Source organism: Notolepis coatsorum (assembly GCF_963971535.1).
Source record: "Notolepis coatsorum genome assembly, chromosome: 10".
Classification (NCBI taxonomy): domain Eukaryota; kingdom Metazoa; phylum Chordata; class Actinopteri; order Aulopiformes; family Paralepididae; genus Notolepis; species Notolepis coatsorum.
The window spans coordinates 63,980,729-64,008,373 of record NC_140174.1 but is presented as its reverse complement, the minus strand read 5'-3'; the positions used below and the strand labels follow the sequence as shown (position 1 = coordinate 64,008,373).

The window sequence follows — 27,645 nt, the reverse complement described above, 5'->3', positions numbered from 1 at the left end:
TGGACCTGCACATTGGATTACCTTACCCGGACGACGGCGAGCCCTACACGGCTTGGATTATCTACTTGCTTTGGGTGCTTTGATTATGCCATGGATAACAGCCAACACTGGTAAGTGTTGGAACTACCCCCGAGAGGAGTCCAGGTGAGACGGCGCTCTAACCCGAGTGAGGTCGCCTCACGTCTCTTCGTTGTGGACCGGCAGCTACCGTCTACAAGAGGGCCCAACGGTATTCATCTGTGGACCAAGGTTCTGTGGGCACCGTGTTCAGCACTCTGAATTCTCCCAAGAAATCATTGGCCAGATGGGATATCGCCAGCGGCTCTCCTAACCCCCCCCCCCCTACTGACTTACAACCAGCGGGACCCCCTTTAGTGTATCCAGCTATAATCATTAAGTACCATCGCTATAGTTCCCTAAAGAACCAGGTTGTATACTTGCTTCCTGCGTAACCAGAGATTGGACATTCAATGTTGATTTGCCTACGAATACTCATTTGCCTTACAAGTGCATTCAAATCATAAATGTCATTACGTGAACGTTGTATATACCCTTTGCTATATATTAAAGATTCGACGGATACATTTGTGTGGACTTGGTTTCATCAGGTGGGAAAGTGTTCATCATATCTATATCATGTACTGTGTGGCCAGTAGTTAAAGTACATAAAGCGGTAGTGGTTTAATGATACCATACTTATCAATACAGTCAGGGAATTGTACCCCTCAGTTACAATTGGTCCTTCGAGCCGGAGGGTAACTAGTGTAATATTAATATAGTGTTATTAATATTGAAATGGCCTATGATGAACACTCCACGAAACGGTCCTCCTAACGTAGAACGCCTGCGGCGCAGACGACAGACACCTCAGTACTTAGAGGATTACGCTGTCAGTCAACTACCTAGCCTTCTACAAACGGTAAACGCGGTAAAAGTAGAAAGTAAAATTATGTCTGACCTTAACGACCAGGTTACCCCGACCACAGAGGCCCTAGTGGGTTCTAATGTAACTGACCAAGCTCACGGTGGGGACCAGGAGGGAGCTGACATGCCTTTACCCCCCGCCAATACCGAAGAAGTAGTCCCCGACCAGCCCCGGGAGGAAGACAACCCTACAGAGAGAGAACTCTGCACGGAAGAAGAGGAGGAGAGCGCCGAGGAAATAGAGCTCCAGGACTCCCCAACGAGTACCGCCAGGAGCGGCTCACCTCTACAACCGTCTTCCCCCAGCGAAGCGGAGAGGATGCTATCACAGGCGTTCCTCGTCAGCCTGACAGCCTCTACCGAACGCGATCGACTCCAGGGTGAACGCGATCGACTTCAGGGTGAACGCGATCGACTCCAGACACGGCAACGGAGCGAAGAAGAGCGCATACGCCTGGAGATGAGACGCCTTCAGACGGAAGAGAATATGGCAAGAGACCGAGCAGACACCCAGCGTGCCGCTGCCAGTGCCCAAAGAGAAGCAGAGCGCGACCTCGCTCTCATCCAGCGCGAAACCGAGCGCGACAGACTACAAGCCGAGCGCGACAAGCTACAAGCGCAACTAATGGAGCAGCTGATCCTCAAGGCAACACCCTCTCCCTCCGCCAGGGGTTCAAGGAACTCGTCGAGACAACAGTCAAGGGCAGCGTCTCCTAACCGAGCAAGCGACCCTGAACTTGACCAACAGACTAAGCCTATACCCCCCGCAGACCCCCTTCCCCGACCGGTCCAAGCGAGACCCAGCTACAAGGAAGGAGCAGCATACACTGCGGAGAAGCTAAATAAACGACTACAGGATCTAGAGGACCTGATAGAAGAAGAAGAGGGAGAGGAGGAGAACCAAGCCCGACGACAGCACAGTACTCCACCGGACCAGGAGGTCCAGTACAGCCCAGGCTATACCCCCGCGGCGCTGCGCTACAGACCCCCGACTCTATTCACGGGTGAGCACGACGCACGACCAGCCCCGAGGAATAGCACCTGGACCAGCGGGCCATGGTACCCTGCCGGTACCAGCCCACAGAGAGGCGCAAGAGGAGACTCGCCTAGGAGGCCTCTCCCCCAACGCTCGCCGATGTATCAGCCATCCACGGCGTCATACATTGCCACACCGACCATCCCAGACTTCACCCATGAGAATCGGGCACAGTACACGGAGCTCCGAATGTGCTTAGAGACAATGATGGTGGATGTCGTTGATGAACGTCACAAGTATGCAATATTACTGAAGCACCTGAAAGTACCCCGAGCGCACAATATAGCGCTAGCCTATGCCACCTCTACGACCCCATACACCGCGGCTCTAGCAGCGCTGGACCAGAGATATGGACGTATATGGGATTACGTAATCCAAGAGATAAGGCATATTGACCGCCTACCCCCAGCAACAGACAATCGCTCATTAGACGACCTGTCTATAAAAGTGCAGTCCCTGGTAGGGATGCTGGGAGCGCAACGAGAAAAGGGTATGCACGAGCTATACGCCAACTCTAACGTCGAGAGGATTTTAGAGAAGCTGCCACCCGCCAGACAAGAGCGCTTTAGGCGGCAGAGAGACCACCGTGATCCTAACGGTCCCGAACCATCCCTCCTCGATCTAGCCGACTTCCTGGCGAGAGAAGTCAGCAGCTTACGACTGGATACGTTCGTGCGGAGCACACCAAGCTCCAGAGAGGGACCCAGGAGAATAAACGATGGAAGAAGATCGGTGACTGTCATGCACCAATCAGAATCAGTACCGAGCAGTAAGAACCACAGTACCCCCTCGAGAAAAGAGAAGTGGAAGATGGTGTGCCCGTACTGCGAGAAGGAACACTGGCTGTCACAATGTGACCTGTTCACAAAGATGAATGCAGAAGAAGTGAGTCAATGGATAAAGTCCAACAGGCGCTGTTACCGATGTGCGCGCAGTCACATGGCAGCCGAGTGCCGCCTAAAGAAGAGGTGCAGTTGGTGTGACGGAGCCCACCTAGATGTCCTACACGACAGTAACAGAAGAAAGCCTGCACCTGCACCATCGAGCAGCACCAAGGCAAGTGTCATGTACATTGACCCCGCCAGCAGCAGCGGCGCCCAAGTGCTCTTAAAGGTAGTCCGTGTAACATTGAGCTACCAAGATAAAGTCATGGACACTTACGCCGTCCTTGATGACGGGTCAGAGAAGACCCTTCTGCTCGCGTCCGCTGCGGCCCAGCTGGGACTGCGGGGGAGCGAGAACCAAATGACGATTCGGACAATAAGAAGAGATTTAAAGACGATAAAAGGCGAGAATGTCTCCTTCACTATCGCAGCAAGCGGGCAGCCAGAGCGACGGTATAGGATTACAAATGCTTTCACCAGCCAAGAAATAGGACTATCACAGTACACCTACCCCATCGCCAAACTGATGGATAAATATGTGCACCTGCGTCAACTACCTATCCCGCTCATAGACGGCGCCACCCCGACCCTGCTGATAGGCTCCGACCATGCAGACCTCATAGTCCCGATAGACCGGGTCCATACAGGACCCAGAGGCTGTCCTGCAGCAGTCGAGACCCGCCTAGGATGGACACTACAAGGCCCCCTCGCTAAATCTCTCAACCGAACAGCAGCCACTAGCTGCCTCCACTCCAGAGTGACAGAAGAAGACACCACTCTCCTGCAGCATGTCGAGAGGCTATGAACACTAGAGACGATGCCCTTTAAGAACGAAAAGAAAGACATTCGTTCTAAAGAAGACATTTACGCCATAAACCTCCTCGAGCAAGGGACAAAGAGAGTCACAGTCGGCGGAGTGATGAGATACGCAACTCCACTCCTGAGGCGAGAGGGAATGCCCACCTTTCACGCCACGAAAGAAGCTACGGAGCGGTATCTATTGAACACAGAGCGGCGCCTAGCCAAAGACCCCGCTCAAGAGAGTGTGTACCGCGCTGAGATTGAGAAGCTAATCACAGCGAGACACGTAATGAAGATTGACATTAAAGAGGCCGATCAGACAACCGAATCATGGTACGTGCCGCACCACAAGGTCCACCACAACGGCAAGGATCGCATTGTGTTTAACTGCAGCTACCAGATCGGATCCCAGAATCTGAATAAAGAGCTCTTGCCCGGCCCCACACTCGGCCCCTCTCTACTAGGCGTGCTACTACGCTTCCGCCAGGACAAGGTAGCTATCAGCGGGGATATCAAAGGGATGTTCCTGCAGGTGAGACTAGTGGAGGAGGATAAGCCCCTACTGCGGTTCCTATGGAGAGAGAGGATCGGAGATGAGCACCCAGCCATCTACCAATGGGAAGTCCTCCCCTTCGGAACCACATGCAGCCCGTGCTGTGCTACATTTGCACTGCAGAAACACGTCGCAGAGGACCCAGCATCAGATGAAGAGGTCCGACACAGTGTGAAGAACAGTTTCTACGTGGACAACTGTTTACAAAGCGTTTCGACCCAAGAAGAAGCCGAGGCTCTCCTACTCAAGCTACGCGCCTCCCTGATCAAAGGCGGCTTTGATCTCAGGCAGTGGGCCAGCAGCGACCCGCACGTATTGCGCAGCCTCTCCCCCGCGGACAAGGCTGCCAGCAGCGAGACCTGGATGGCGACAATCCCAGGAGAAGCCCAAGAAATGACACTAGGACTAGTCTGGCGCTTCAAAACAGACTCGCTCCACTATAGACACAAACCCCTGACCACGGAGCAGGGAATACCGAGACGGCGATACCGACCACCAGACGGAGTGTGTACAGAACACTCGCCAGACAATATGACCCGTTGGGATGTATTCTACCTTACACCACCAGGGCAAAGATGATTGTACGAGCACTATGGGACAAGGACCAGGGCTGGGACGACCCAATACCCGCACCCCTTGCCTCCACATGGAGAGAGTGGGAGACGGAGCTCCGCTCACTCCCAGGCGTCAATATACGCCGCAGCTACTTCCCACCCACAGTGAGGCCAGAGACATGCAAGATGGATCTACACGTCTTCAGCGACGCCTCCGAAGTAGCCTATAGATCAGTGGCCTACTTGCGTGCCCAAGAGAAGGGAGGAGAGATACACACCGTCTTCATCCTGGCTCGCTCAAGAATAGCCCCACGAAAGCAACAATCTATCCCGCGTCTAGAGCTCTGCGCAGCCCTAGCAGGAGCGCATCTAGCCACGTTATTCCAACGTGAACTCACCATTCCGGTGCACAGAACAATCTTGTGGTCAGATTCCACGACAGTACTCACATGGATCAAGTCTGATTCATGCAGATACAAGGTCTTCGTGGGAGTCAGAGTCACAGACATTCAAGAGTTAACAGAAGCAGCGAGCTGGCGGTATGTGGACACCAAACACAACCCAGCTGACGTCATCACCCGGGGAATGTCCCTAGATGACCTCACCCGTCACAACATCTACAGTGACGGACCAGAGTTCCTCAAGCTCCCGGAAGGAGAGTGGCCTACGCCCACCCCACGGGAGGCGAGTAAAGAGGAGGCTGAGAACAAGAAACCTATGTTCTGTGGACTGAGCACAGTCGCCTCCACAGACCCCAACATAGATGATTGCCTCACCCTACAGAGTGCGCAACTAAAGACATTTCTGTGGCACCACCCAGAGATTCAGCCCACTGCCGACATTTCAGCAGCTGACTACGAAGAAGCAGAACTTCTTCTACTACAACGAGCCCAGAGAGACTCGTTCCCCGACGAGCTAGACTGTCTACAGGGAGGAAAGCCCGTCCCATCAGACAGCAGATTGCTCCACCTGGCACCCGAGAGCGACGCCCATAATCTCATCAGAGTGGGTGGTCGTCTGCGGAGGGCCCCCAATCTACCGGATGACGTTAAGTACCCGATAGTCTTGAACAGCCGACACAAGGTCACAGAGCTGATAATAAAGAAATACGACGAGGATGTACACCACGCAGGAGCAGAGAGAGTCTTCGCGGAGATCAGACGTCGCTATTGGATACTTCAAGGAAGAGAAGCAGTGCGACGCTTCCAGCGAACCTGTCTAGACTGCCGAAAGTGGCGCGCGCAGCCCAGCATACCCCGGATGGCTGACCTACCTCCCTGTCGCCTCCGACTCGGCGACAAGCCATTCCACTCCACAGGCATGGACTGTTTTGGCCCGTTGTATATAAAGAAAGGAAGAGGAACCGAGAAGCGGTGGGGTATTGTATTCAAAGGCATGACCACCAGAGCGATACATATCGAACTCCTTCCAACCATGAGCACAGACTCATTCCTTATGGCCTTCCGAAGATTCACATCACGGAAAGGAAAACCGTCTACATTGTTGTCTGATCACGGGACAAACTTCAAAGGCGGAGAAAGAGAGCTGAGAGAGAGCTTCCAAGCTATGGGCCCAGAACTTAAGACCCACCTCGCTCCATCCCAGATTGACTTCCAGTTTAATCCCCCGAACGCACCCCACTTCGGTGGAACCTGGGAACGAGAAGTACGTTCTATAAAGACAGCCCTGTACGCCGTGCTTGGGGCCCAGACTGTAGCGGAAGAAGTCCTAATGACAGTCCTCACGGAGATCGAGGGAGTATTGAACTCCAAGCCCCTCGGCTACGTCTCCAGTGATATAGCAGATGTCGACCCAGTCACCCCCAACACACTCTTGATGGGGCGGCTGGACCCCGCGCTACCCCAGACAATGTACAGGCCTGAAGAAGCGAACGGCCGAAGAATGTGGAGGTACAGTCAAGTACTAGCTGACAAGTTTTGGAACAGCTTTCTACTCCACTACCTACCGCCTCTACAGACCCGCCAGAAGTGGGTAAAAGAGAGAGACAATTTGACAGAAGGAACAGTCGTCATGATTATCGACCAGTCACTACCCAGAGCTATGTGGCCGGCTGGCCGTGTAAGCAAAGTGATCACCGGTGCCGATGGCAAGGTCCGAGCAGCTGAGGTGCTCGTCCAAGGGCGAACTTACACACGACCCGTGGCGAGGCTAATAGAACTGCCCAGACTCCCAGACACTATCGATGACGACCATGACCCCATGACTTTGTGAGTTGACTGACCCTTACAGCGGACCTTGAGTGGTAGACAGTGCGGTCAATCTGTCTCTGCTTAGCTAATTAGGTGGGACTAATTAGGGTGCGGCTGTTGTGAAGGATCAGATTAAACCGAATATATATATTTATTTATGGATATATATTTAATAGTATTTGTATATCGTTTGATATCCCTTGTATATTCCTTGTACATATACACTGAATATCCCTTTAGTCTACTAACAGCCCATAATAGTTTCATTCTCTCATTGGACAAGAACTTGGCGCCAGCAGCCAAGCCCCTTGGTTCAAGTTCAATCGTGCCGACGAACATGTCGTTACTAGCCCGGTTCCGCGTAGGAATACGTCTGGCGAAATACGAATGGTACTATTTGTTCACAGCGCATATATATATGGCGCAAGTAAAGTAGAACTTTCTTTTAGTCCCTTAGCCCTTAGTTCTTTACCCTCCAACCTAGTGGCAAGACGTTAAGCCTCACCCACGATACACGTGTGGTGCAGTATGGTCAACTTGGCCTCAGAATGGCATTGAGACATCGTGTGGATTAATAGTTGAATTGTCATAGTTTGGCACTATACCGTCGAGTGGGACGTATTTCTATTAAGTTAATAATAGTCTATTATGTATGGTGCATCGTTCGGTTAGAGTTATAAAGTGAGCAGTACCCCCATCGTTTTCCTCGCGTTATCTAGAGTCTTAACCAGGCTGGGCAGACCACGTGTGGTGCTTTCATCCGAGGAGTTCTGGGCTAGGACGAGTGGACCTGCACATTGGATTACCTTACCCGGACGACGGCGAGCCCTACACGGCTTGGATTATCTACTTGCTTTGGGTGCTTTGATTATGCCATGGATAACAGCCAACACTGGTAAGTGTTGGAACTACCCCCGAGAGGAGTCCAGGTGAGACGGCGCTCTAACCCGAGTGAGGTCGCCTCACGTCTCTTCGTTGTGGACCGGCAGCTACCGTCTACAAGAGGGCCCAACGGTATTCATCTGTGGACCAAGGTTCTGTGGGCACCGTGTTCAGCACTCTGAATTCTCCCAAGAAATCGTTGGCCAGATGGGATATCGCCAGCGGCTCTCCTACCCCCCCCCCCCCCCCCCCCCCCTACTGACTTACAACCAGCGGGACCCCCTTTAGTGTATCCAGCTATAATCATTAAGTACCATCGCTATAGTTCCCTAAAGAACCAGGTTGTATACTTGCTTCCTGCGTAACCAGAGATTGGACATTCAATGTTGATTTGCCTACGAATACTCATTTGCATACTCAAGTGCATTCAAATCATAAATGTCATTACGTGAACGTTGTATATACCCTTTGCTATATATTAAAGATTCGACGGATACATTTGTGTGGACTTGGTTTCATCAGGTGGGAAAGTGTTCATCATATCTATATCATGTTCTGTGTGGCCAGTAGTTAAAGTACATAAAGCGGTAGTGGTTTAATGATACCATACTTATCAATACAGTCAGGGAATTGTACCCCTCAGTTACACTACTACTCTTATCGATACTGCTTAACAGTTCGGTACTTTATCGGTTCTCTTATCGGTTCTTTTAGATTATTATTATAAAAAAGAAATTATACATTTATTATTTGAACGACTTAAGGCTATATCTGTACTTGATGTTTGTTTGTTGTATTGCATATTTGAAATAAACTTCAATCAAATCAAACCCCCCCCCCCTCTTAAAAACAAAAACCTGTGTTTAACCTAGCCATCTATAAAACATCATGCTAAAACTGTGAAAACAAATGTCCTACTCCCCTAAAGAAAGAAATACATGACTCAGTTATCCAATAGTGCTGCTGCTTTTTATTTTGTTAAAATCTTTTAGTTAAGACTAAAAGACTACAATATGACTACAACGATTTCATGACGGCTTCCTGTCCTCGCGTTTCCGGTTTAACGTTATATTTTCAACAGATTGCTGCTTATTAAACACATAACGTTAACGTTATGTCGAGTTCATACGTGTAGTGTAGTATGAACTCGACATAACGTTAATGTTACTCCGTTTCAAGTGTTGCTGCCACCGTTGCGTCGCAGATGGATGGTACACTCTGTTAGCTCCGTAGCTAATCCGCTCCTAGACTACCGTTAACGCATTGGACGCCAAAAATGAGTATACTCGTTATTAGGGATGGGAATCGAAAACCGGTTCCCGTGTGATAACGACCTGTTATTCAATAGATTAAAGTGGAAATGAAGCAGTGCGATAAATACATATTCATAGCATCACATTAGTATTTAGATAAGCCACAGAAGAAATCACGTTATAAAAATAAGCAGTTTCTAAGAAAACGATTTGTTGTGTGCATTTCTGAAGCATTTAGCATTATGGGCGCGGCCATTTTGTTGCTGACGTCATGCCACTGGTTGGGTGTATACATGGCTGGTTAGCTGCCTATAGTGAATGGGTCAGTCAGTAAATAAAATGTTGCCTACAAAACAACGGGACCGTGGTGGTTCTGTTTGTATTGCTCCTGGCTGTTCAAACTAATTTTACCATGTGAGAGAGAGGAAAGTTGGTTAATTTTCACAAACTACCAGTGAAAAAAACAGTGTTGTTGGCACGTTGGCTCAGGCTGGCTGCACTCAGGCGGCGCGACCAGCCTGTTGGACAGGGAAGGAGGATCTGCAGCGAACACTTCATTGCCTCGGATTATGTTGTTGGGGGTGGAAGTTTTGTCCAGAAGACCACTAATCAGCTGAAGCGGTTCCCTCGGTCTTCGACAGACAGACCGTTGTTAGCTCTCGGGAGCGATCGCTAGCTAGTTGGCACCAGCCGGGGACCGGAGTTAGCTCTCGGGAGCGATCGCTAGCTAGTTGGCACCAGCCGGGGACCGGAGTTAGCTCTCGGGAGCGTCGCGGAGCATTCAGCCTGCTGGCTACCTAGATCCACTTCAACCAGCGTCGCGGAGCATTCAGCCTGCTGGCTACACAGCTTGTCGGTGTGCTGGAACCTCGGCAAGCTAACGGTAGCTGGCTACATAGCTTGTCGGTGTGCTGGAACCTCGGCAAGCTAACGGTAGCTGGCTACACAGCTTGTCGGTGTGCTGGAGCCTCTGCAAGCTAACGGTAGCTGGCTACACAGCTTGTCGGTGTGCTGGAGCCTCGGCAAGCTAACGGTAGCTGGCTCCAGGCTATTAGCACATCAACAAGCTGCTGGAGCTCCCGACGCTCGGCTGGTTGAAGTGGATCTAGGTAGCCAGCAGGCTGAATGCTCCGCGACGCTCCCGAGAGCTAACTCCGGTCCCCGGCTGGTGCCAACTAGCTAGCGATCGCTCCCGAGAGCTAACTCCGGTCCCCGGCTGGTGCCAACTAGCTAGCGATCGCTCCCGAGAGCTAACGCCGGTCTGTCTGTCGAAGACCGAGGGAACCGCTTCAGCTGATTAGTGGTCTTCTGGACAAACCTTCCACCCCCAACAACATAATCCGAGGCAATGAAGTGTTCGCTGCAGATCCTCCTTCCCTGTCCAACAGGCTGGTCGCGCCGCCTGAGTGCAGCCAGCCTGAGCCAACGTGCCAACAACACTGTTTTTTTCACTGGTAGTTTGTGGAAATTAACCAACTTTCCTCTCTCTCACATGGTAAAATTAGTTTGAACAGCCAGGAGCAATACAAACAGAACCACCGCGGTCCCGTTGTTTTGTAGGCAACATTTTATTTACTGACTGACCCATTCACTATAGGCAGCTAACCAGCCGTGTATACACCCAACCAGTGGCATGACGTCAGCCATGACGTCAGCAACAAAATGGCGGCGCCCATGTTGAAAACAGGGATATTATATTTGATTTTTCAGACAAATAAGATAGATTTCACATTTGATTATAGAACCCTGTCTTACACAAGGTACACAACAAACAAACTAGGATCACATTGCTCACTGCTTCATTTCCACTTTAAATTAGTTTAAGAATAAAAAAAAATACATTTTAAGATAATCTCAAATACATTATTTTATTTAAGTGTAGGCTATAGTTAATGTTTTATTTTTTACAGTTTTTGTATTTTTCTGACATGGGGGCTCAACAATAAATGACAATCAGAAATGTCAAGTTGCATGTTGTTATTCTAACCAGCTTAGACCCCTACGCTCTGCATCTTCTGGCCGCCTCAGACCTACTCCTATCCGAGCTCCGGGAGGGTCATCAAAGAGAAGTCGCCTATTCTCAGTCCTTGCCCCACAATGGTGGAATGAACTACCCACCCCAGTTAGGACAGCCGAATCACGTCCAATCTTTCGCCGTCGACTAAAGACGCACTTCTTCAACCATTATCTGAATAAAAAAAATATATCTAACCCTAACTAACCGTACTGTCATGCACTTGTCCTAATAAACTAACCTACACTGTAGCACTCAACACTTTGATGAACATTGTTGCTCAGCTGATAGAGTTGTGCCCTTCCTGATGGCTTGTCGTACAGAACTTGTTAGTCGCTTTGGATAAAAGCGTCAGCTAAATGACTAAATGTAGTTCTGTTGCATTTCCAATTTATTTATTTAAATTATAAATTGATCAGGTATCGCTAAGGGAATCGATAAAGAATCGAATCGATAAAATCCTATCAATTCCCATCCCTACTCGTTATTGCCCGCCATGCGTTGTGCGCCAGAAACGAGTTAACTCGTTTTTGGGATCAATATTTAATTTTTTCGTCATGGCATTCATAATTCATCCAGCCTCCCTCCGGGACTGTAGCTGGAGCCTGTCTGATATTGCAACGCCTCAATATCGCCGCCTGGTGGATGATCGGGCGAGTTACACTCCAAGCCAAACCGGAAGTGGCGCTGGTGCATCGAGGACATTCCTCCGACAGTAATATCTTGTAACGTGGGTCTAGATACACACTCGAGTGCATGGGATCACTTTCGAAAAGCAATAATCAATATGATTTCGGCGTTTATTGCGCCATACAAACGGGAAATGGATCTAGCAGATCGATGTCAAATAATTGGAATATTTTTCCTCCAGTCTCATCGGCTAACGGTAAGAGGAATATAACGTTATTTTCAGCCCCACTGTTTATTCATTTCACTGCAAACCATCTGATCAACATATCAACCCATACTAAATAAAGCCGTTACTGATGATCAAGGAATTATAAACGCCCCCCCCCCCCCTTTCCTTCACACATGATGAAGCATAATGTATACCGATCATATACATTTGTATTTTTTAATATAGCGTGTATAGGAAAGAAACACCAATCGATAATGTATCATATGCGTCAGGGCCTATAACTCGCGTTTTAGGAATTACTGCAGAAAACCTTAAAAACATACTTATATTCTCGACGGTATTAACACAACAATGTATGAATGAAAAAATATAACGTTCCCACATCCGGAACGATGGATACCCGATGTTGAATGGGCCATAGTAATGTCGATATAGCTATAATATTAAAAAAGTTATAGCCCTGCAAAGAAGGTAAACATCTCCATAGGGTTACAGGACTGGCAGACTGGGCATAAGGATGGGCACAATGGCTGGCAATCAAAGTTTTAACGTTACTCCGTGCTCCAGTGTTGCTGCCACCGTTGCGTCGCAGATGGATGGTGAATGAATGAATGAAAACTTCATTTAACAGATTGCAGAATGGGTACAATACAGTACGGCTCAATACACACAATTATTAAGGGGATGCAGACCAGAGAAATACGTTTGTCTTGTTTACATCAGGGTCCCCCATTTTCAATTCATAGTGGTACACTCTGTTAGCTTCGTAGCTAATCCGCTCCTAGACTAGCAGTACCGATAACGTCGGAGCTTATCAATACTGTTTTTTTTCTAATTTAGTACCGGTTCCCGTTTAGAACCGGGTTTTGGGGGGCATCCCTAGTAACGATGCATCGAATAATCGAAATGCATCGATTCTTTTTTTTCTACTTTTTCTCCCATTTTCAATTTTTCTCCCATCCCAATTTTGTATCGTCCAATTCTACCCTCCCCTGTCTCGAACGCTGTTAGGCCATGCCTCCCACAAGCCGGCTGCAATGTGGACGAAGTCTTACATCATGTGTCCCCTCCGGTACTCGAGGAAGCAGCCATCGCATCTTTTCACCTGCACAGCGTGATCTCTCAGCGTCGGGGGTCTGCGTGGGAGGGACACGACGCCCCCGTCGCTTCCTGATTCTGCTGCGCAGGCGCACCAACCGACCTGTAGGAGTCGCTGTCCACAACGTCCGATCCCCACCCATCAGCTTCCCACCCCTAATACTGCCAATTGTATTAGTATGAACGACCAGCCAAGCTGATGGCAATGCGGAGAGCTGGGCTCGAACCCAGCGTCTCCTGCATTGGTGGCGAGCGCCTTGCCCACTACACCACCTAGCCGCCGTGAAATGCATCGATTCTAATGTGACGATTCAACTGCATCGATTTGAAATTATGTTCGAATCGATTAGAATCTAAATTAATCAATTTAAAAAAAAAAATTTGTTTTCTTTTTGTGTGTATTGTTTTTATTGACCTATAGTCCATTCATGCTGAGTGAATCAGTTCCCCCAGCCACATTTGTGTATTCAAAGTTCTTTTGGTGAATTAACTGATCGAATCGTGGTCAAATGAAGAGATTTCATGATGCATTGAATCGTTGCCTGAATAATCGTAATCAAAATTAATCGTTGTGAGGTTGCATCGTTACACCCCTATTATATACTCTTGGCATTAAATACTTACCGCTTTAAAGAATAGAGATACATGGCGGTGTTTGCAGGGCTCAAACTATATTTTATATCATAGCAATGGATATAAACTATTGCCCATTTGACATCAAGTATCTATCGTTCAATTTGTAATACATTCCCGTTTTATACCGTGGTGAATATGAGTAGTTTTAGAGTAAGCCTGTCTAATCCCAGGAAACGACGCTATGCAGCGTTTAGTGCATTTCACTGAAAACCGTGCCGTTTCTCGCCTGTATCAACAATCAATCTGAAATCAACGCTATATTATCGGTATTATGTTTAATCATGAATGCATGAAAGGGTTGGGGGGGGGGGGGTTTCCATGCTTTGATCGCCCCTAACGGAATACGTTACACACACATTACACACATACGGTCGGATCGCAGTGAATGGATTCTTGGATCAACGCAAGATTGATACCATATAGCCTTTACCTTGACTAGGATGTACTCCAAAAGGAATATTCCAATTATCTGATCACCATTCCAAGTATTGATGTCGATCGTGTTGCCAACATAATCCACCAAAGAACATGAACCGGGAGTGCTTAATTCTCCTCAATCCATGTTATAAACGCTTGTCCTGCCCGACAAGGAAAACCCGGACCGGACTTTTTAGATCGACACACAGCCCAAGCCAGAGGGTTTCAAATGATGTGCAATACCGGCCGCAAGGCGGCAGGCGGCGGTATTGGACGTTTGCGATCTCAGACTCATTCCCAATGATAACACAGGCTCCCTCGATGGATTATGAATGGGAATATCGAATAAAAGAAATAACGATTTTCTCAGGTTTGGCGCCCAAGCGTTGGCGAGTTAACCCGACTTATCTCGGGTCTGGCGTCCAATGAGTTAAACATCTATGCCAAAGACCTCTAAAGACTGTATATTGGCTATTTCTAACTTGCAGTTGAAATTATTTAGGAGTTGTTCTTATTGTGAGTTTCAGTGAGTGCTGTGTGTGTTTACTTTTATTTTTTTATATATATATTTTTTTTAGGCCATACAAAGAGGGGTTGTGTTTGAAATCAGCTATGCTGCAGCCATCAGAGACTCCACCATGAGGCGCTACACCATCACCAACTCTGTTTCTCTGATGGAGAGATGCAAAGGAAAGGTATTACCATAAAGACATACCTATGGGTAGTACCCCATACTACTGCTGGTGATCATCACATTTTGTTTGACTAATTATTGACCAATCTCAAGTTCCGCCCTCTCTTAGCTTGACAGAAGAAAGCAACGCTTGTGATAGGAGGTGCCTAGAGAAAATAATCGTTGTCTGAGCAAAGCAAATCAAATCTATTTGTAAAGCCCGAAATCACAAGTTAATGTCCCCATGGGCCGAACAAGTCAAGAAGAAACATCACAATAAATCAAGAACAAAAAAAACACCATGAAATCCCAAATAAATGTAAAATAAATAAATGCAACACTCCCAGACATACCCCAGCGAAGGTAAGGAAAAACTCATTAAAAACCTATAGCAATACAAAAAAAGCACCACAGGCGATGTGGAGGAGATAAACCTTAGAAGGGCCGTTCAAGGGGGGGTCCCCCTTCTTGGATGTCGGTGATAATAGTGTTGCTATGGATGATCGATGGGTGGAGAATAAAACAGGCGAATAGTTGGTAATAGCTATGTACATGTACTTACATATACGTGTAATAAAACACAAATATGTACATGCAATAGCAACTGACATAAGATATTTTTTAAAAGATTTAAATAGAATAGAGCTAAGAACAACAACAAAAAAGGCATAGGGAAACAAGCGCTAGTATGAAAATAGGATAAAGGCTAAATGTCAAGGCTCGGAGCTTAAAATATCAGTCATATTCCGTTTGCACACGAGTATGGATTTTGCTCGGATCCATTTGAAGTATGGGGGTGACATAGAGAGGATCACACCAGCTTGGCCATCACCACGAGACATCCACCACCATGGCCATCACCACGAGACATCCAATCAAGAAAAGAGGGCAGGGCTTGATATAGGTAAATTGAAGTTAACGCTTTACTTGTCTCTACCCCCAGGAAATCTGAATCTTAAGTACCGTAATTCCTCTAATAGTAACCCCGGCTTGTATTTGTTTCAACTGTAGCGGATACCAGGCTTGTATTAGGAGGAGGCATGTATAAGAGAGAGGCCTATATTTCTAATTTTCAAACCGATCATAATGAATAAATCAACATTTTGTGTCAGTTTGAACCCAGTAAAATGTACTGGGTTCATTTATTGAAACCAAGTACTGTATGAAATACGGTAGTAAACAGTGCAATTACAGGTGGTCAAAAAAAGTTAAATTAAGTAAAATAGTGCAATCACAATACTGGTATAATAATCATAATAATAACTTCGTTTTATACAATTCTGAGGTAGGCTTACTCTCTTGGTAAACATTAACACCATACCATTATATGGTATTTACTGCACAGCCAGGCCTGCATATAACAACAATAACAAAATATACCCGGCTTGTATTAGGAGGCCGGCTTATAATTGCTTAGCTCAACAGCGCACCCGGTCATTAATAGAGACCCGGTTTTTAATTGAATACCGGTTACTATTAGAGGAATTACGGTAATTAAGTTACATTTGAGCCAATTTGTAAACACATTTGCTTTTTTATTTCAAAGTTGTTATGGAAGAGGGAAGTTGCTAGGTGGGAAATTAAAGGGTGACTGTGGTCATATAACATAATTCCATTTGTCTCCTATAATCACAATCACTCCATTAACCCTTTCACTACCAGTGGTAGTGAAAGGGTTAACCGTCTAGTGTGGTAGTGAAAGGGTTAATACAGCAGTCATAGCGCAGCATTCGCACATCTCTCTCTTTCATTGAAGTGTTTTGCACTTGTTATACATTACCAACATTGTCCTATTCTGTTTCTAAAATATGTTTCCCAGTTGATTCTATTCTACTCTTGTTCAAAATCTGTTCTGTTTTCTGTCCACACTGCTTCTCCCACAGAATGTGATCCTTTCAAGTGCAGCTGAGATGGTTAGTTGGAAAACGTGTTAATTAACAATGAATGCACACACACTCCATGTACACAATAGTCTGGGTAATAGATAATATCCTGGTTAGACTTGTTGTAAGCTGCTGTTTATTTTCATACTCATATCCCTCACTTGCTCTGTTTTTCATACTCATATCCCTCATTTGCTCTGTTTTTCATACTCTTATCCTTCACTTGCTGTTTTTATACTCGTATCCCTCTAACTTGCTCTATTCTTCATACTCTTACCCCTCTAACTTGCTCTGTTTTTCATACTCTTATCCCCCTCATTGGCTCCATTTTTCATACTCTTATCCCTCTAACTTGCTCTGTTTTTCATACTCTTATCCCTCTCACTTGCTCTGTTTTTAATACTCTTATCCCTCTCACTTGCTCTGTTTTTAATACTCTTATCCCTCTCACTTGCTCTGTTTTTAATACTCTTATCCCTCTCACTTGCTCTGTTTTTCATACTCAGTCTTATCCCTCTCACTTGCTCTGTTTTTAATACTTTTATCCCTCTCACTTGCTCTGTTTTTAATACTCTTATCCCTCTCAATTGCTCTGTTTTTAATACTCTTATCCCTCTCACTTGCTCTGTTTTTAATACTCTTATCCCTCTCACTTGCTCTGTTTTTCATACTCAGTCTTATCCCTCTCACTTGCTCTGTTTTTCATACTCAGTCTTATCCCTCTCACTTGCTCTGTTTTTAATACTCTTATCCCTCTCACTTGCTCTGTTTTTAATACTCTTATCCATCTCACTTGCTCTGTTTTTAATACTCTTATCCCTCTCACTTGCTCTGTTTTTCATACTCTTATCCCTTTCACTTGCTCTGTTTTTAATACTCTTATCCCTCTCACTTGCTCTGTTTTTCATCCTCATATCCCTCTTAGTGTTGTCACAATACCATCACAATACCGTTTCACTTTTTCATCAGAAAAAGTAATGGAATATAATATTAGATGACAGAACATGGAACATTCTTTATACAATAATTTTGTATTAATAAAATAACAATATTTTGATGCTGTTGAAACTTTAATAATCAAAAATAATGAAAGGATTCTGTTGCTACGGCTGCTGAGCTATATAGCTAATCTCCATTTGTTAACTCTGTTCTTCTCTCTGTTTTTCAGCCTTTGGAATTGAGAGGACCTTATGACATTGCCAACTTGTATCCTTGACAAATAATCATAATTGTAATCATGCATGATATATATATAATAGGGCTGTATGACATTTTCTCACCGTGGTTGCGTGTGTGGCTAATCACCGCGGGATGCGGTGGTACCGCACTTATATATATATATTTTTTTTAATATATATTTTTTTTTATATACCTGTATACATTTTTTTTATTATTAACTCTTTCAGTGCCACGCCTGGTTTTCCGTTTTACCGCTTGAATGCCACCATCGGCGCCAATGTTAACGTTAATATCGCCTAATCTATGTTTTAAATTATGGCTGTGTCTAATCTGCCCATCGCATTATCAAAGACTATTTTCCAGTCAGTGCTGTGAAGACGGATTGTTTTTTTATCGCATCGTTTCCATTTCAGAGCAGTTAGAAAAGCCCCCGTTTTGATATAAAAAACAGCTCATTCTGGAGCATTCTATGAAAATCGTCTTTTAGTGGAATATTCCACAACGTTGATATTCGTCGGCCTTTTTATGAATCGTTTTCAAATAAACGCTAGATGATCAATATTATACGTGCACGCAAGCACATTACGGCCGCGCACTGATAATCGTTCCGTTGATTACCTCACAGAGTTTTACAGTGAAACCGAAAGAAGACATTTCACAAAACAGCTTATAACTTCATCAAACTTACTCCGATTATCCTACCACTGATAACATAGAGTCCTTACCTGACATCAGATGGTATCCAACTGGTATATTCCAATTCCTGATCACCATTCGAAAAAATCGATACGTGTATGGATCCAACGCGACACAGTAGATCTCTATGATCCGCGGGGATCTGAGGCTCCAGAATGAACTCTGGTAACCCTGGCTGGATCAGTGAACTGGAAAATGTGGAGTACCGGATTTTTTTCCCCATTCATTTTCATTGAGTCCATTCCAAAATCACTTATGTCATCTGGGAGACGACAGGGGGCGCTTTTTTCCACAGTGATCGTCGGCGCCCCTCGGCTATACTCGGGTAGGCTCGGGTGATGCAATAATTTTTCAGATCGCAAAAAAAAAAATCCGAGAAATCTCGTGAGTGGCTAGCAACCACCTATAAAAAAACACGAGAAATCTTGTGAGTGGCACTGAAAGAGTTAAGACATGCGAGTTTACCCGCGATCGTGATTAGAAAAACATGTTTGATAATCTATCCATTTGTCCCTCAACGTTCTGAAATGTGATAACCGTAGATTAGGGTGTTGCCTGCTCCTTTAACACTTTCAGTGCCACGAGGTGGCGCCAGAGTTAGCTCTTGAATGCCACCATCGGCGCCAATGTTACGCTTAATATCGCCTAATCTATGTTTTAAATTATGGCTGTGTCTAATCTGCCTGTCGCTTATCAAAGAATCCTTTTCCAGTCAGTGCTGTAAAGGCAGATTGGTTTTTTATCGCTTCATTTCTGTTTGAGAGCATTTTGAAAAGCACCCGTTTTGAGGTAAAAAACAGTCCATTCTGGACCATTCTATGATAATCGTCTTTTACTGGAATATTCCAGAACGTTGATATTTGTCAGCCTATTTATGAATCGTTTTCAAATAAACGCTAGATGATCAATATTATACGTGCACGCACGCACATTAGAGCCGTGCACGGATAATCGCCGTGATCATTTCCTCTTGGATCTTTACAGTGAAACCGATGGAGCCCATTTCACAAAACAGCTTATATCTTCATCAAAATGAGTCTGATTATCCTAACACTGATAACATAGATTCCTTACCTGACATCAGATGGTATCCAACTGGTATATTCCAATTCCTGATCACTATTCGAAAAAATCAATAAGTGTATGGATCCAACTTGTGTACAGTGCAGTACATGATTCCGCGGGTCTCAGAGGCTCCAGAATGAACTGTGATAACCCCGGCTGCATCAGTGGACTGGAAAATAGAGTACAGGATTTTTTTTCCCCCATCCATTTTCATTGAGTCCATTCCAAAATCCCTTATGTCATCTGGGAGACGATAGGGGGCGCTTTTTTCCACATCTGATCGCCGGCGGCGCTCGGGTATACTAGGGTAGGCTCGCGTGATGCAATATGATTTCAGATCGCAAAAAATTTAAAAATCCGAGAAATCTCGTGAGTGGCTTTCAACATAACTATCGGAAACCCGGGCGGCTAGGTGGTGTAGTGGGCAAGGCACTCGCCACCAATGTGGAGATGCTGGGTTCACGTGTTCGAATCCAGCTCTCCACATTGTTTTCAGTTTGGCTGGTCGTCCGTACTAATACAATTGGCAGTATTATAGGGTGGGAAACTGATGGGTGGGGATTGGGCGTTGTGTACAGCGACTCCTACAGGTCGGTTGGTGCGCCTGCGCAGTAGAATCAGGAAGTGTCGGGGGCAGCGTGAGCCTTCCACGCGTTACTCCTCGCCACTGAGAGATCGAGCTGCGCAGGTGAAAAGATGCGACTGCTGTTACCTCAACTACCGGAGGGGACTTGTGCTATGTATGACTTAGTCCACATTGCAGCCGGCTTGTGGGAGGCAAGAAACAGCGTTCGTGACAGGGGAGGGTTGAATTGGATGATACGAAATTGGGATGGGAGAAAATATAGAAAATGGGAGAAAAAGTGGATAAAAAAAAAAACGATCGGAAACCCGAGAAAACTTGTGAGTGGCACTGAAAGTGTTAAGAGCAATGCGTTGTGGGATATATGCCCTTCTCCAACTTAAAACTAACGTTATTTGAGCGAACATTTAACGTTATTATAACACTATTTTAACGTTAGTGAATTTGAATGCACATACATAGCTAGTTAAATATCACAACATGTGTCATCATTGGGGGAAACTAAGTGCTGCCTCTCTCCGCCACCTCGGGACCACACCAACGTTATAGAGGGCTAGCCTATAGCTAACGTCGGGACCACACCAACGCCACAGATAGCCAGCCCACAGCCAACGTCGGGACCACACCAACGCCACAGATTATCTATAACGTTGGTGTTGGCGTTGGTGTGGTCCCGACGCTAGCCATCCACAACGCTGGCGTAGTCCCGACGTCAGCCACAGGCCAGCCATCTACAATAGATAGCTAGCCTATACAGTAGCTAACGTCGGGACCACACCAATGCTACAGATAGCTAGCCTATACAGTAGCTAACGTCGGGACCACACCAATGCTACAGATAGCTAGCCTATACAGTGTCGGGACCACACCAATGCTACAGATAGCTAGCCTATACAGTATCTAACGTCGGGACCACACCAATGCTACAGATAGCTAGCCTATACAGTAGCTAACATTGGGACCACACCAATGCTACAGATAGCTAGCCTATACAGTAGCTAACGTCGGGACCACACCAATGCTACAGATAGCTAGCCTATACAGTAGCTAACGTCGGGACCACGGCAGAGAGGCAGCACCCAATCTGCTTGTAACGTTAGTCACTAACATAAAGAATAGAGAGCTGCAAACGGAAATAAGCACCCAGTCCTTGAGAGAATGGTTTTCTGGTTTACTGTCACCACTTTACAGAGGGAGTTACCCCGAAGTCCGGCTAGTTATAACAAGCACGTTACATGACCGGCACTTCAGCCCTAGAGTGTACTCTCCTGTACTCTACTACGGTTCAGATTAATACAGGAAACGGTATACATTAGGGGCTCGAGTCTGGGATATGAAAATAAATCCTGATTTCATCTGAGTTGTAAACTGTATGGAAGTTAGCTCATGCTACTGGAAAACGGACGCCTCGTCTAAATGAAGTTAAAAATGATGACGGTTGTCTGTTCTACACCCGCGGATGCCTTGACACACCGCGGGATTGTGGTGATGCGGTTATCGCGACAGCCCTAATATATAATATATATACAGTGGTGGCCAAAATTATTAGAACACCTGACGGATCTGAAAACATTGACCTTTTCTTGCCTCCAAAACATGATTTCATTTCCTAATGTTCATGAAACATGCAGATGGTTGCTCTGAGCACAACAAATATCAGATGAAGCGAGTCCTACTGTTTTTTATCCACTTTTAACTTTAATATTTATATATAATAATATATAACCTTTTGCAGCAATTACAGCAGCACATCTCTCTGGCATAGTGTCAATATATTTCCTGAGAACTTCAACACTAATGGTATCCCATGCCTTCTGCAACTCAAGCCAAAGGCTTTCCTTTGAATGTACAATAGATCCGTCCAGTTTATTGTCCAACTCGCCCCAAATTTGCTCGATGGGGTTTAGGTCCAGACTTTGAGGGGGCCAGTCCATCATTTTCAATGTTCCAACCGATTCCTTCTGTTGCAGATAGTTCCGGCAATAGTTAGAAGAATGTTTAGGGTTGGGTCTCATTCCCGAATATTTTTCAACAAGTTCTCTTGGAAGACTTATCTTGGAACCGACTGAGACAGAATCTACGACAAAGTTCACTCTGAGTCCTCAACGCGCTGGGAAGATGTCTTAATGACTCAAACTTGTCTCAGCTGAGATGCCGCGATGAGGAATTTCACCGCTCTGAAACATGAACGCACGTTCCCGTCCGAAGCTCCTTATAAGGCAGCCAATACGGAAGTGTGCAGATGAAATCGCAAAAAGTCAATAGTTAGACACACCTGTCCAGCTCATTAGAATGCAACTGACGATGCAGCCGTGTGAAAATGGTTGCCGATAGGAAGCGCTTTGCAACCGATCAAAATGAGATTAGATTAATTGTATTGTCATCATATAGTAGAGCTCGTGGTACACACACACACAGTACTGTATAGCCTACGCGCATAATGAATGGACGCAGTATAGGCTTATATTATTCTAATCATGACTTGTTTTATTAGGAGAGCAGCAAATATACTGCACTGCCCGCCCCGTAGACCGTATACAGTCCACCATGCAGTCCGCTGGTACGCCCGACTCTGGCGGCCTTAATATATGTATACTGAACTTACTGTACGTAGGTAGGGCAGAGCATATAGTATCTACTAAATCCTAATGAAACAAGTAATTAGAATAATATAAGCCTATATACTGTTCATTCATTAGATACGTAGGCTATACTGGTGCACACAAGACTTATGGAATATTAATGCAGTCTATTTCCACGTGATTAGCTTTAGTTCTTATTTATTTATCCACTGTCATTTCAGTGTTGGTGTATAGGCTATATAGTGTATTTCAATATAAGTTTAATTGATTAATGATATATTCCAAGGAATGCAGGGCTATAGCTATATCAAACAAAGGTCTGTCTCATTGTATACCGATCAATGGGATATATTGCATGTTGACCTGCATTCTTTCAAATGTATAATTAATCATTAAAACAGATATGTAACAAATAATAAATACAAATTCCACAGAAGGCATTAAATAATAATTATTTTCAATCATTTCACAATAATTGCATAATTGTGTTTGAATATCTGAGTAATTAAAGTAATTATACATTTGTCCAAAATAGCTGGTTCAGATATGGTTAATCCAGCTGCCCTGTGATCAGATGAATCCATATTATTTATTTTTCTGACATCAAATGCGTAATTTCTTATCGTACAAATATTGTCATATTTATTTTAATTATGATTAAGTAATTAATTCCAAGGAGGCCTGTAGCGTTTACATGAAGAAATCACTATGAGAACACAGTCTGTCAAGTTAATACAATTTTCAATTAGTCAATCAATCATAAGTGTGCTCCTCAGCACTCTTAAATTCTGCTCTCAGCCACGGTCAAATCTGATCTCAGGAACATTTGGGGAATCGCGCTACTAGCGCTAATATGTCTTAAAAAGAGGATTTTTTTCCTTCGTAAATCCGTTCGGGAATGAGACCCATTGTCCTCTTGGAAAATAAATCCAGGCCCAATAAGATGACTCCCAGATGGTACTCTGTGCCTCACCAGAATGTTGTGGTATACTTTCTTATCCATGATGCCATACATTTTCACTAAGTCACCGGTTCCTCAGGCTGAAATGGCACCCCACACCATAATACTACCCCCTCCGTGTTTAACTGTTGGCAAGAGACACTCATTTTTATATCTCTCGAACATACACACTTCGCTTGTTGCCAAACTTGGACTCATCAGTCCACAACACTTTATACCAATCTTCCTTTGTCCATTTCTTGTGTTCTTTTGCAAATGTCAGGTGTTTCACTATATTCTTCTCTCTCTGTAATGGTTTCTTTGTAAAGTAAAGTCCTTGTTCTCCCAGTTTCCGACGCACAGTTCTTGAAGACACTGTTGCACCATTAGTCATTGTGGTGTTGATCTTGTCGCACAGTTCTCGTGAGGTCTTTCTTTGGTCCTTTAGAATGAGAATTATGAGATGCTTCACTTATCTGAAAGTTTATTTTTCCTACCTCCCCTTTCGGTTCTGGTGTGAATTGGTGGCATCATGGTGGTCTAAAGTGTACTTTACAGTGATTGGACTGAAGGAACATGATTGTGTGACATTGACAGTGAAATAGGCCTAGCTAGTTTTCTGTAAGGAAGATGACGTAAATCTCCTTATGGTGGCTCTATTCTATGGTTTATAGAGCATAATGATGACTGTAACTGAGGGGTACAATTCCCTGACTGTATTACTAGATATGATACTTACTACCACTACCTTTGTACTTAATATTCGGCCACCCAGTACACGGCATAAATATATTATCATGAACACTCTCACGTAGATGAAACGGATCCAACACAAATGTACGAATTAGAAGCAGGTCTTTATTTCCTACACAGCGATGGTGTGTAGAATAAACACTTAATCACTTAATTACATTTATGAATTGAAATAGTATGCACTTTTATGGCAAGGAGTATTCGTCGGTATATCAATAGATAATGTCCAATCTCTGAAGGCGCAGGTGGTAAATATACGACCTGGAATAGTTAAGGAATAACAGCAATGATACTTTAATGATTATAGGCTGGATACACTAGAGGGGGTTAATCCGGTCGCTTGTAAGCCGACAGGAGTAGGAGGGGGGGGGGGGGTAGAATCCAGCTGCCTCGTCCGGCCAAGGGTATCCCAGGTGAACCCACTGTAGTGCCGTTCAATGCGCCGGCGATCCTTGGACCACAGATGAAAGCAGGTGGACTCTTTGTGGGCCGGCTCTCTCCGGTCCACGGGGGAGAGATGTGGAGAGACCTCGTCTTGCAGAGCGTCTCCTCACCTTGCGTCCTCTCCAGGGGGGGGGTTCCAACACACGGTAGTGTCGGGGGTCTTTATCCATAGAATAATCAAAGTATCCAAAGCATAATCCGTGCCTGGGAAGGCGGGCTGTCGTCGGTAGAATAATCCGGTATACAGGTCCACTCGCTCGTCGGCTCTGGGGCTCCTCGGGTGCAGCTTCACATAGGGTCAACCACCCTGGGTAAGCAGCCAGTTCTCTGCCCGAAACGATGGGATACTGACTACGGTAGTATTCTCACCGCACGAAGCACTATATATTAACAGACTATTATTAGCTTAATAGACTACGTCCAACTCGACGATATAGTGCCAAATATGACTATTCAAATATTAATATACACGATGTCTCAATACCGATGGTAGGCCGAACTTGGCCTTACTCCCACACGTGGCATCGCGGGGAGGCTTTACGTCTGTGACTCTATTGGAGGGTAAGAAACTGGACTGAAAAGAAAGTCCTACTTTAGTAGCGCATTATATATACGCACTATGAACAAATAGTCCCATTAGTGGTGCGGTAGCCAAATTCCTACGCGGAACTAGGACTTGTTCGTACATGTCGAGCGGTACGTTTGAACTGGGTCTGAGGGGTATGGCAGCCTGGCACCAAGGTCTCGACCAATAGTAGAATGGAGACTATTATGGGATGTTCAGTAGGCTAGAATGGATATTCAATGCATATTGTACAAGGAATATACAAGGGATATCAGGGAATATTAGAGAATATACAAATACAATTAAATATATATATATAAATAAATATATATATTCGGTTTAATCTGGCCCTTCACAACAATGACTTTGTATACCGGTATATTACATTTGTTTTATTGGTATTTTAATGGCCAATTGAACAACAACTGAAACCTCTTAAATATGCCAAGTGTTCTAATAATTTTGGCCACCACTGTATTTATACATACATTTAATTGTTAATTTATATACTAGTGTGTGTGCATGTCTTTTGATCTATTGAAGTCGTTGTTAGTTTGGCGCTTAAATTAATATACAGTACACCTTTTATCAGCAGATGTATTTATTTACATTGTATGAATTATGTTAATGATTAGTCAGTAGTGTGTCCTAATGGTAATGGAAGGCGTTTAGAACCAGGGGACGTGGCCACTTCTGCGGTCTATTATGTTTATAATAATCCTTAACCTGCTCTGCTGTCCAGAGGCCTACTGTTTGGTTTGTCAGAGGGAGCTGCTAAAGAGGCTGTCTCTTCTAACTGTCGGTCTGTCCTACTACACGCAGGTAAATATACTACTACTATTACTGCTACAATACTACAACTATTATTACTACTACTGCCATTGTTAATATGCTGGCCGCCTCAGACCTACTCCTATCCGACCTACGGGAGGGTCATCAAAGAGAAGTCGCCTATTCTCGGTCCTTGCCCCACAATGGTGGAACGAACTTCCCACCACAGTTAGGGCAGCCGAAACCCGTGCAATCTTTCGCCATCGACTAAAGATGCATTTTTTCAATCTTTATCTGAAATTAAATTTAAAAAAGAATCTAACCCTAACTAACCTTACTGTCATGCACTTGTCCTAATATAAAATAGAATGAAGAATGAATGAAGAATAGAATAGAATGATCTTTATTGTCATTGTTACAATGTTACAACAAAATTTAAAATGCAGCCCTAGGTGCTAGCCGTCACATAGTCCTAGATCATAAAAACACAGTCCTAAACACAGTAATAAATATAAAGACAAGAGTAAGGCATAATAGACATAACATAAACATAAACGGGGGTATAAAAGATAATTGCACTATCCCTTAGTGTTGTGTGTGCGTCGTGGGGGGGGGGGGGGGGGTGCTGGGGAGATTGTTGTTTAAAAGTTTAGCTTGATTAATTTCAATTATAATCGATTCTAACATATTCAAATTGATGCATCGAATCGAACACATTATAATTGATGCATTTCGATTAATCGATGCATCGTTACACCCCTAATGTTAATACTACTTTACTAGTACTATTGCTACTGGTACTATTACTACTATTATTGCTACTACAAACAAGGTGACGCACAGTGAAACTATGTAATGGAAACCTGGCCAGCTAGAGCTAGATGGGGAAATCGAATGGCCGCGAATGTGTTAAGAGGTTAAAATGCTGAAGAGGATGCCTGCTTACTGATGATCTGTGACCCAGCACATGGATGCAGTAGTTAATGGGAATCCTAATAAACTAAACTAAACTGTCCTTCTACATGCATGTAAATATTTCATGGTTTGCCATCTCATTTAACTTCACTCCATTATTCAATCTGAAAGTACGGCCACTGAAATATTTTTTTCAACAAAGCTTTTCTAGGCACTTGACTTGGCTGCAGCTCTCCTCGCTGCAATTCAGTTACAAATGTCAAAAGTAGAAATATTGATTTTGGGAACACTCTTTTGAAGGTTTGTGCAGTTGCTCTGTTGTATTGGAATTAAGTCAGGAGAGCTTTAGCCAACTCCAGTGCTCTGGGAAAAAGAAAAAAAAACTCATTCATTCATGGTCGTGTTAATGAGAATTTGGTCACAACCGATTGATATAGTGCCATTGTGTTACACATGCTGTTATTGTTGTGTTCCA

The 27,645-nt window shown here is 44.9% G+C and overlaps 1 protein-coding gene across 1 annotated transcript in view; it reads left to right on the top strand.

Moving 5' to 3' along the window:
- rpp30 (ribonuclease P/MRP 30 subunit) overlaps positions 1-27,645 on the top strand; it is a 56,427-nt gene that overhangs the window by 19,726 nt on the left and 9,056 nt on the right. Inside the window, exons 7-10 of the mRNA XM_084323613.1 lie at positions 14,700-14,816; positions 16,678-16,707; positions 17,846-17,883; positions 26,227-26,306. Coding sequence (XP_084179739.1) covers positions 14,700-14,816; positions 16,678-16,707; positions 17,846-17,883; positions 26,227-26,306 — 265 coding nt within the window. The remainder of the gene's footprint in view (positions 1-14,699; positions 14,817-16,677; positions 16,708-17,845; positions 17,884-26,226; positions 26,307-27,645) is intronic.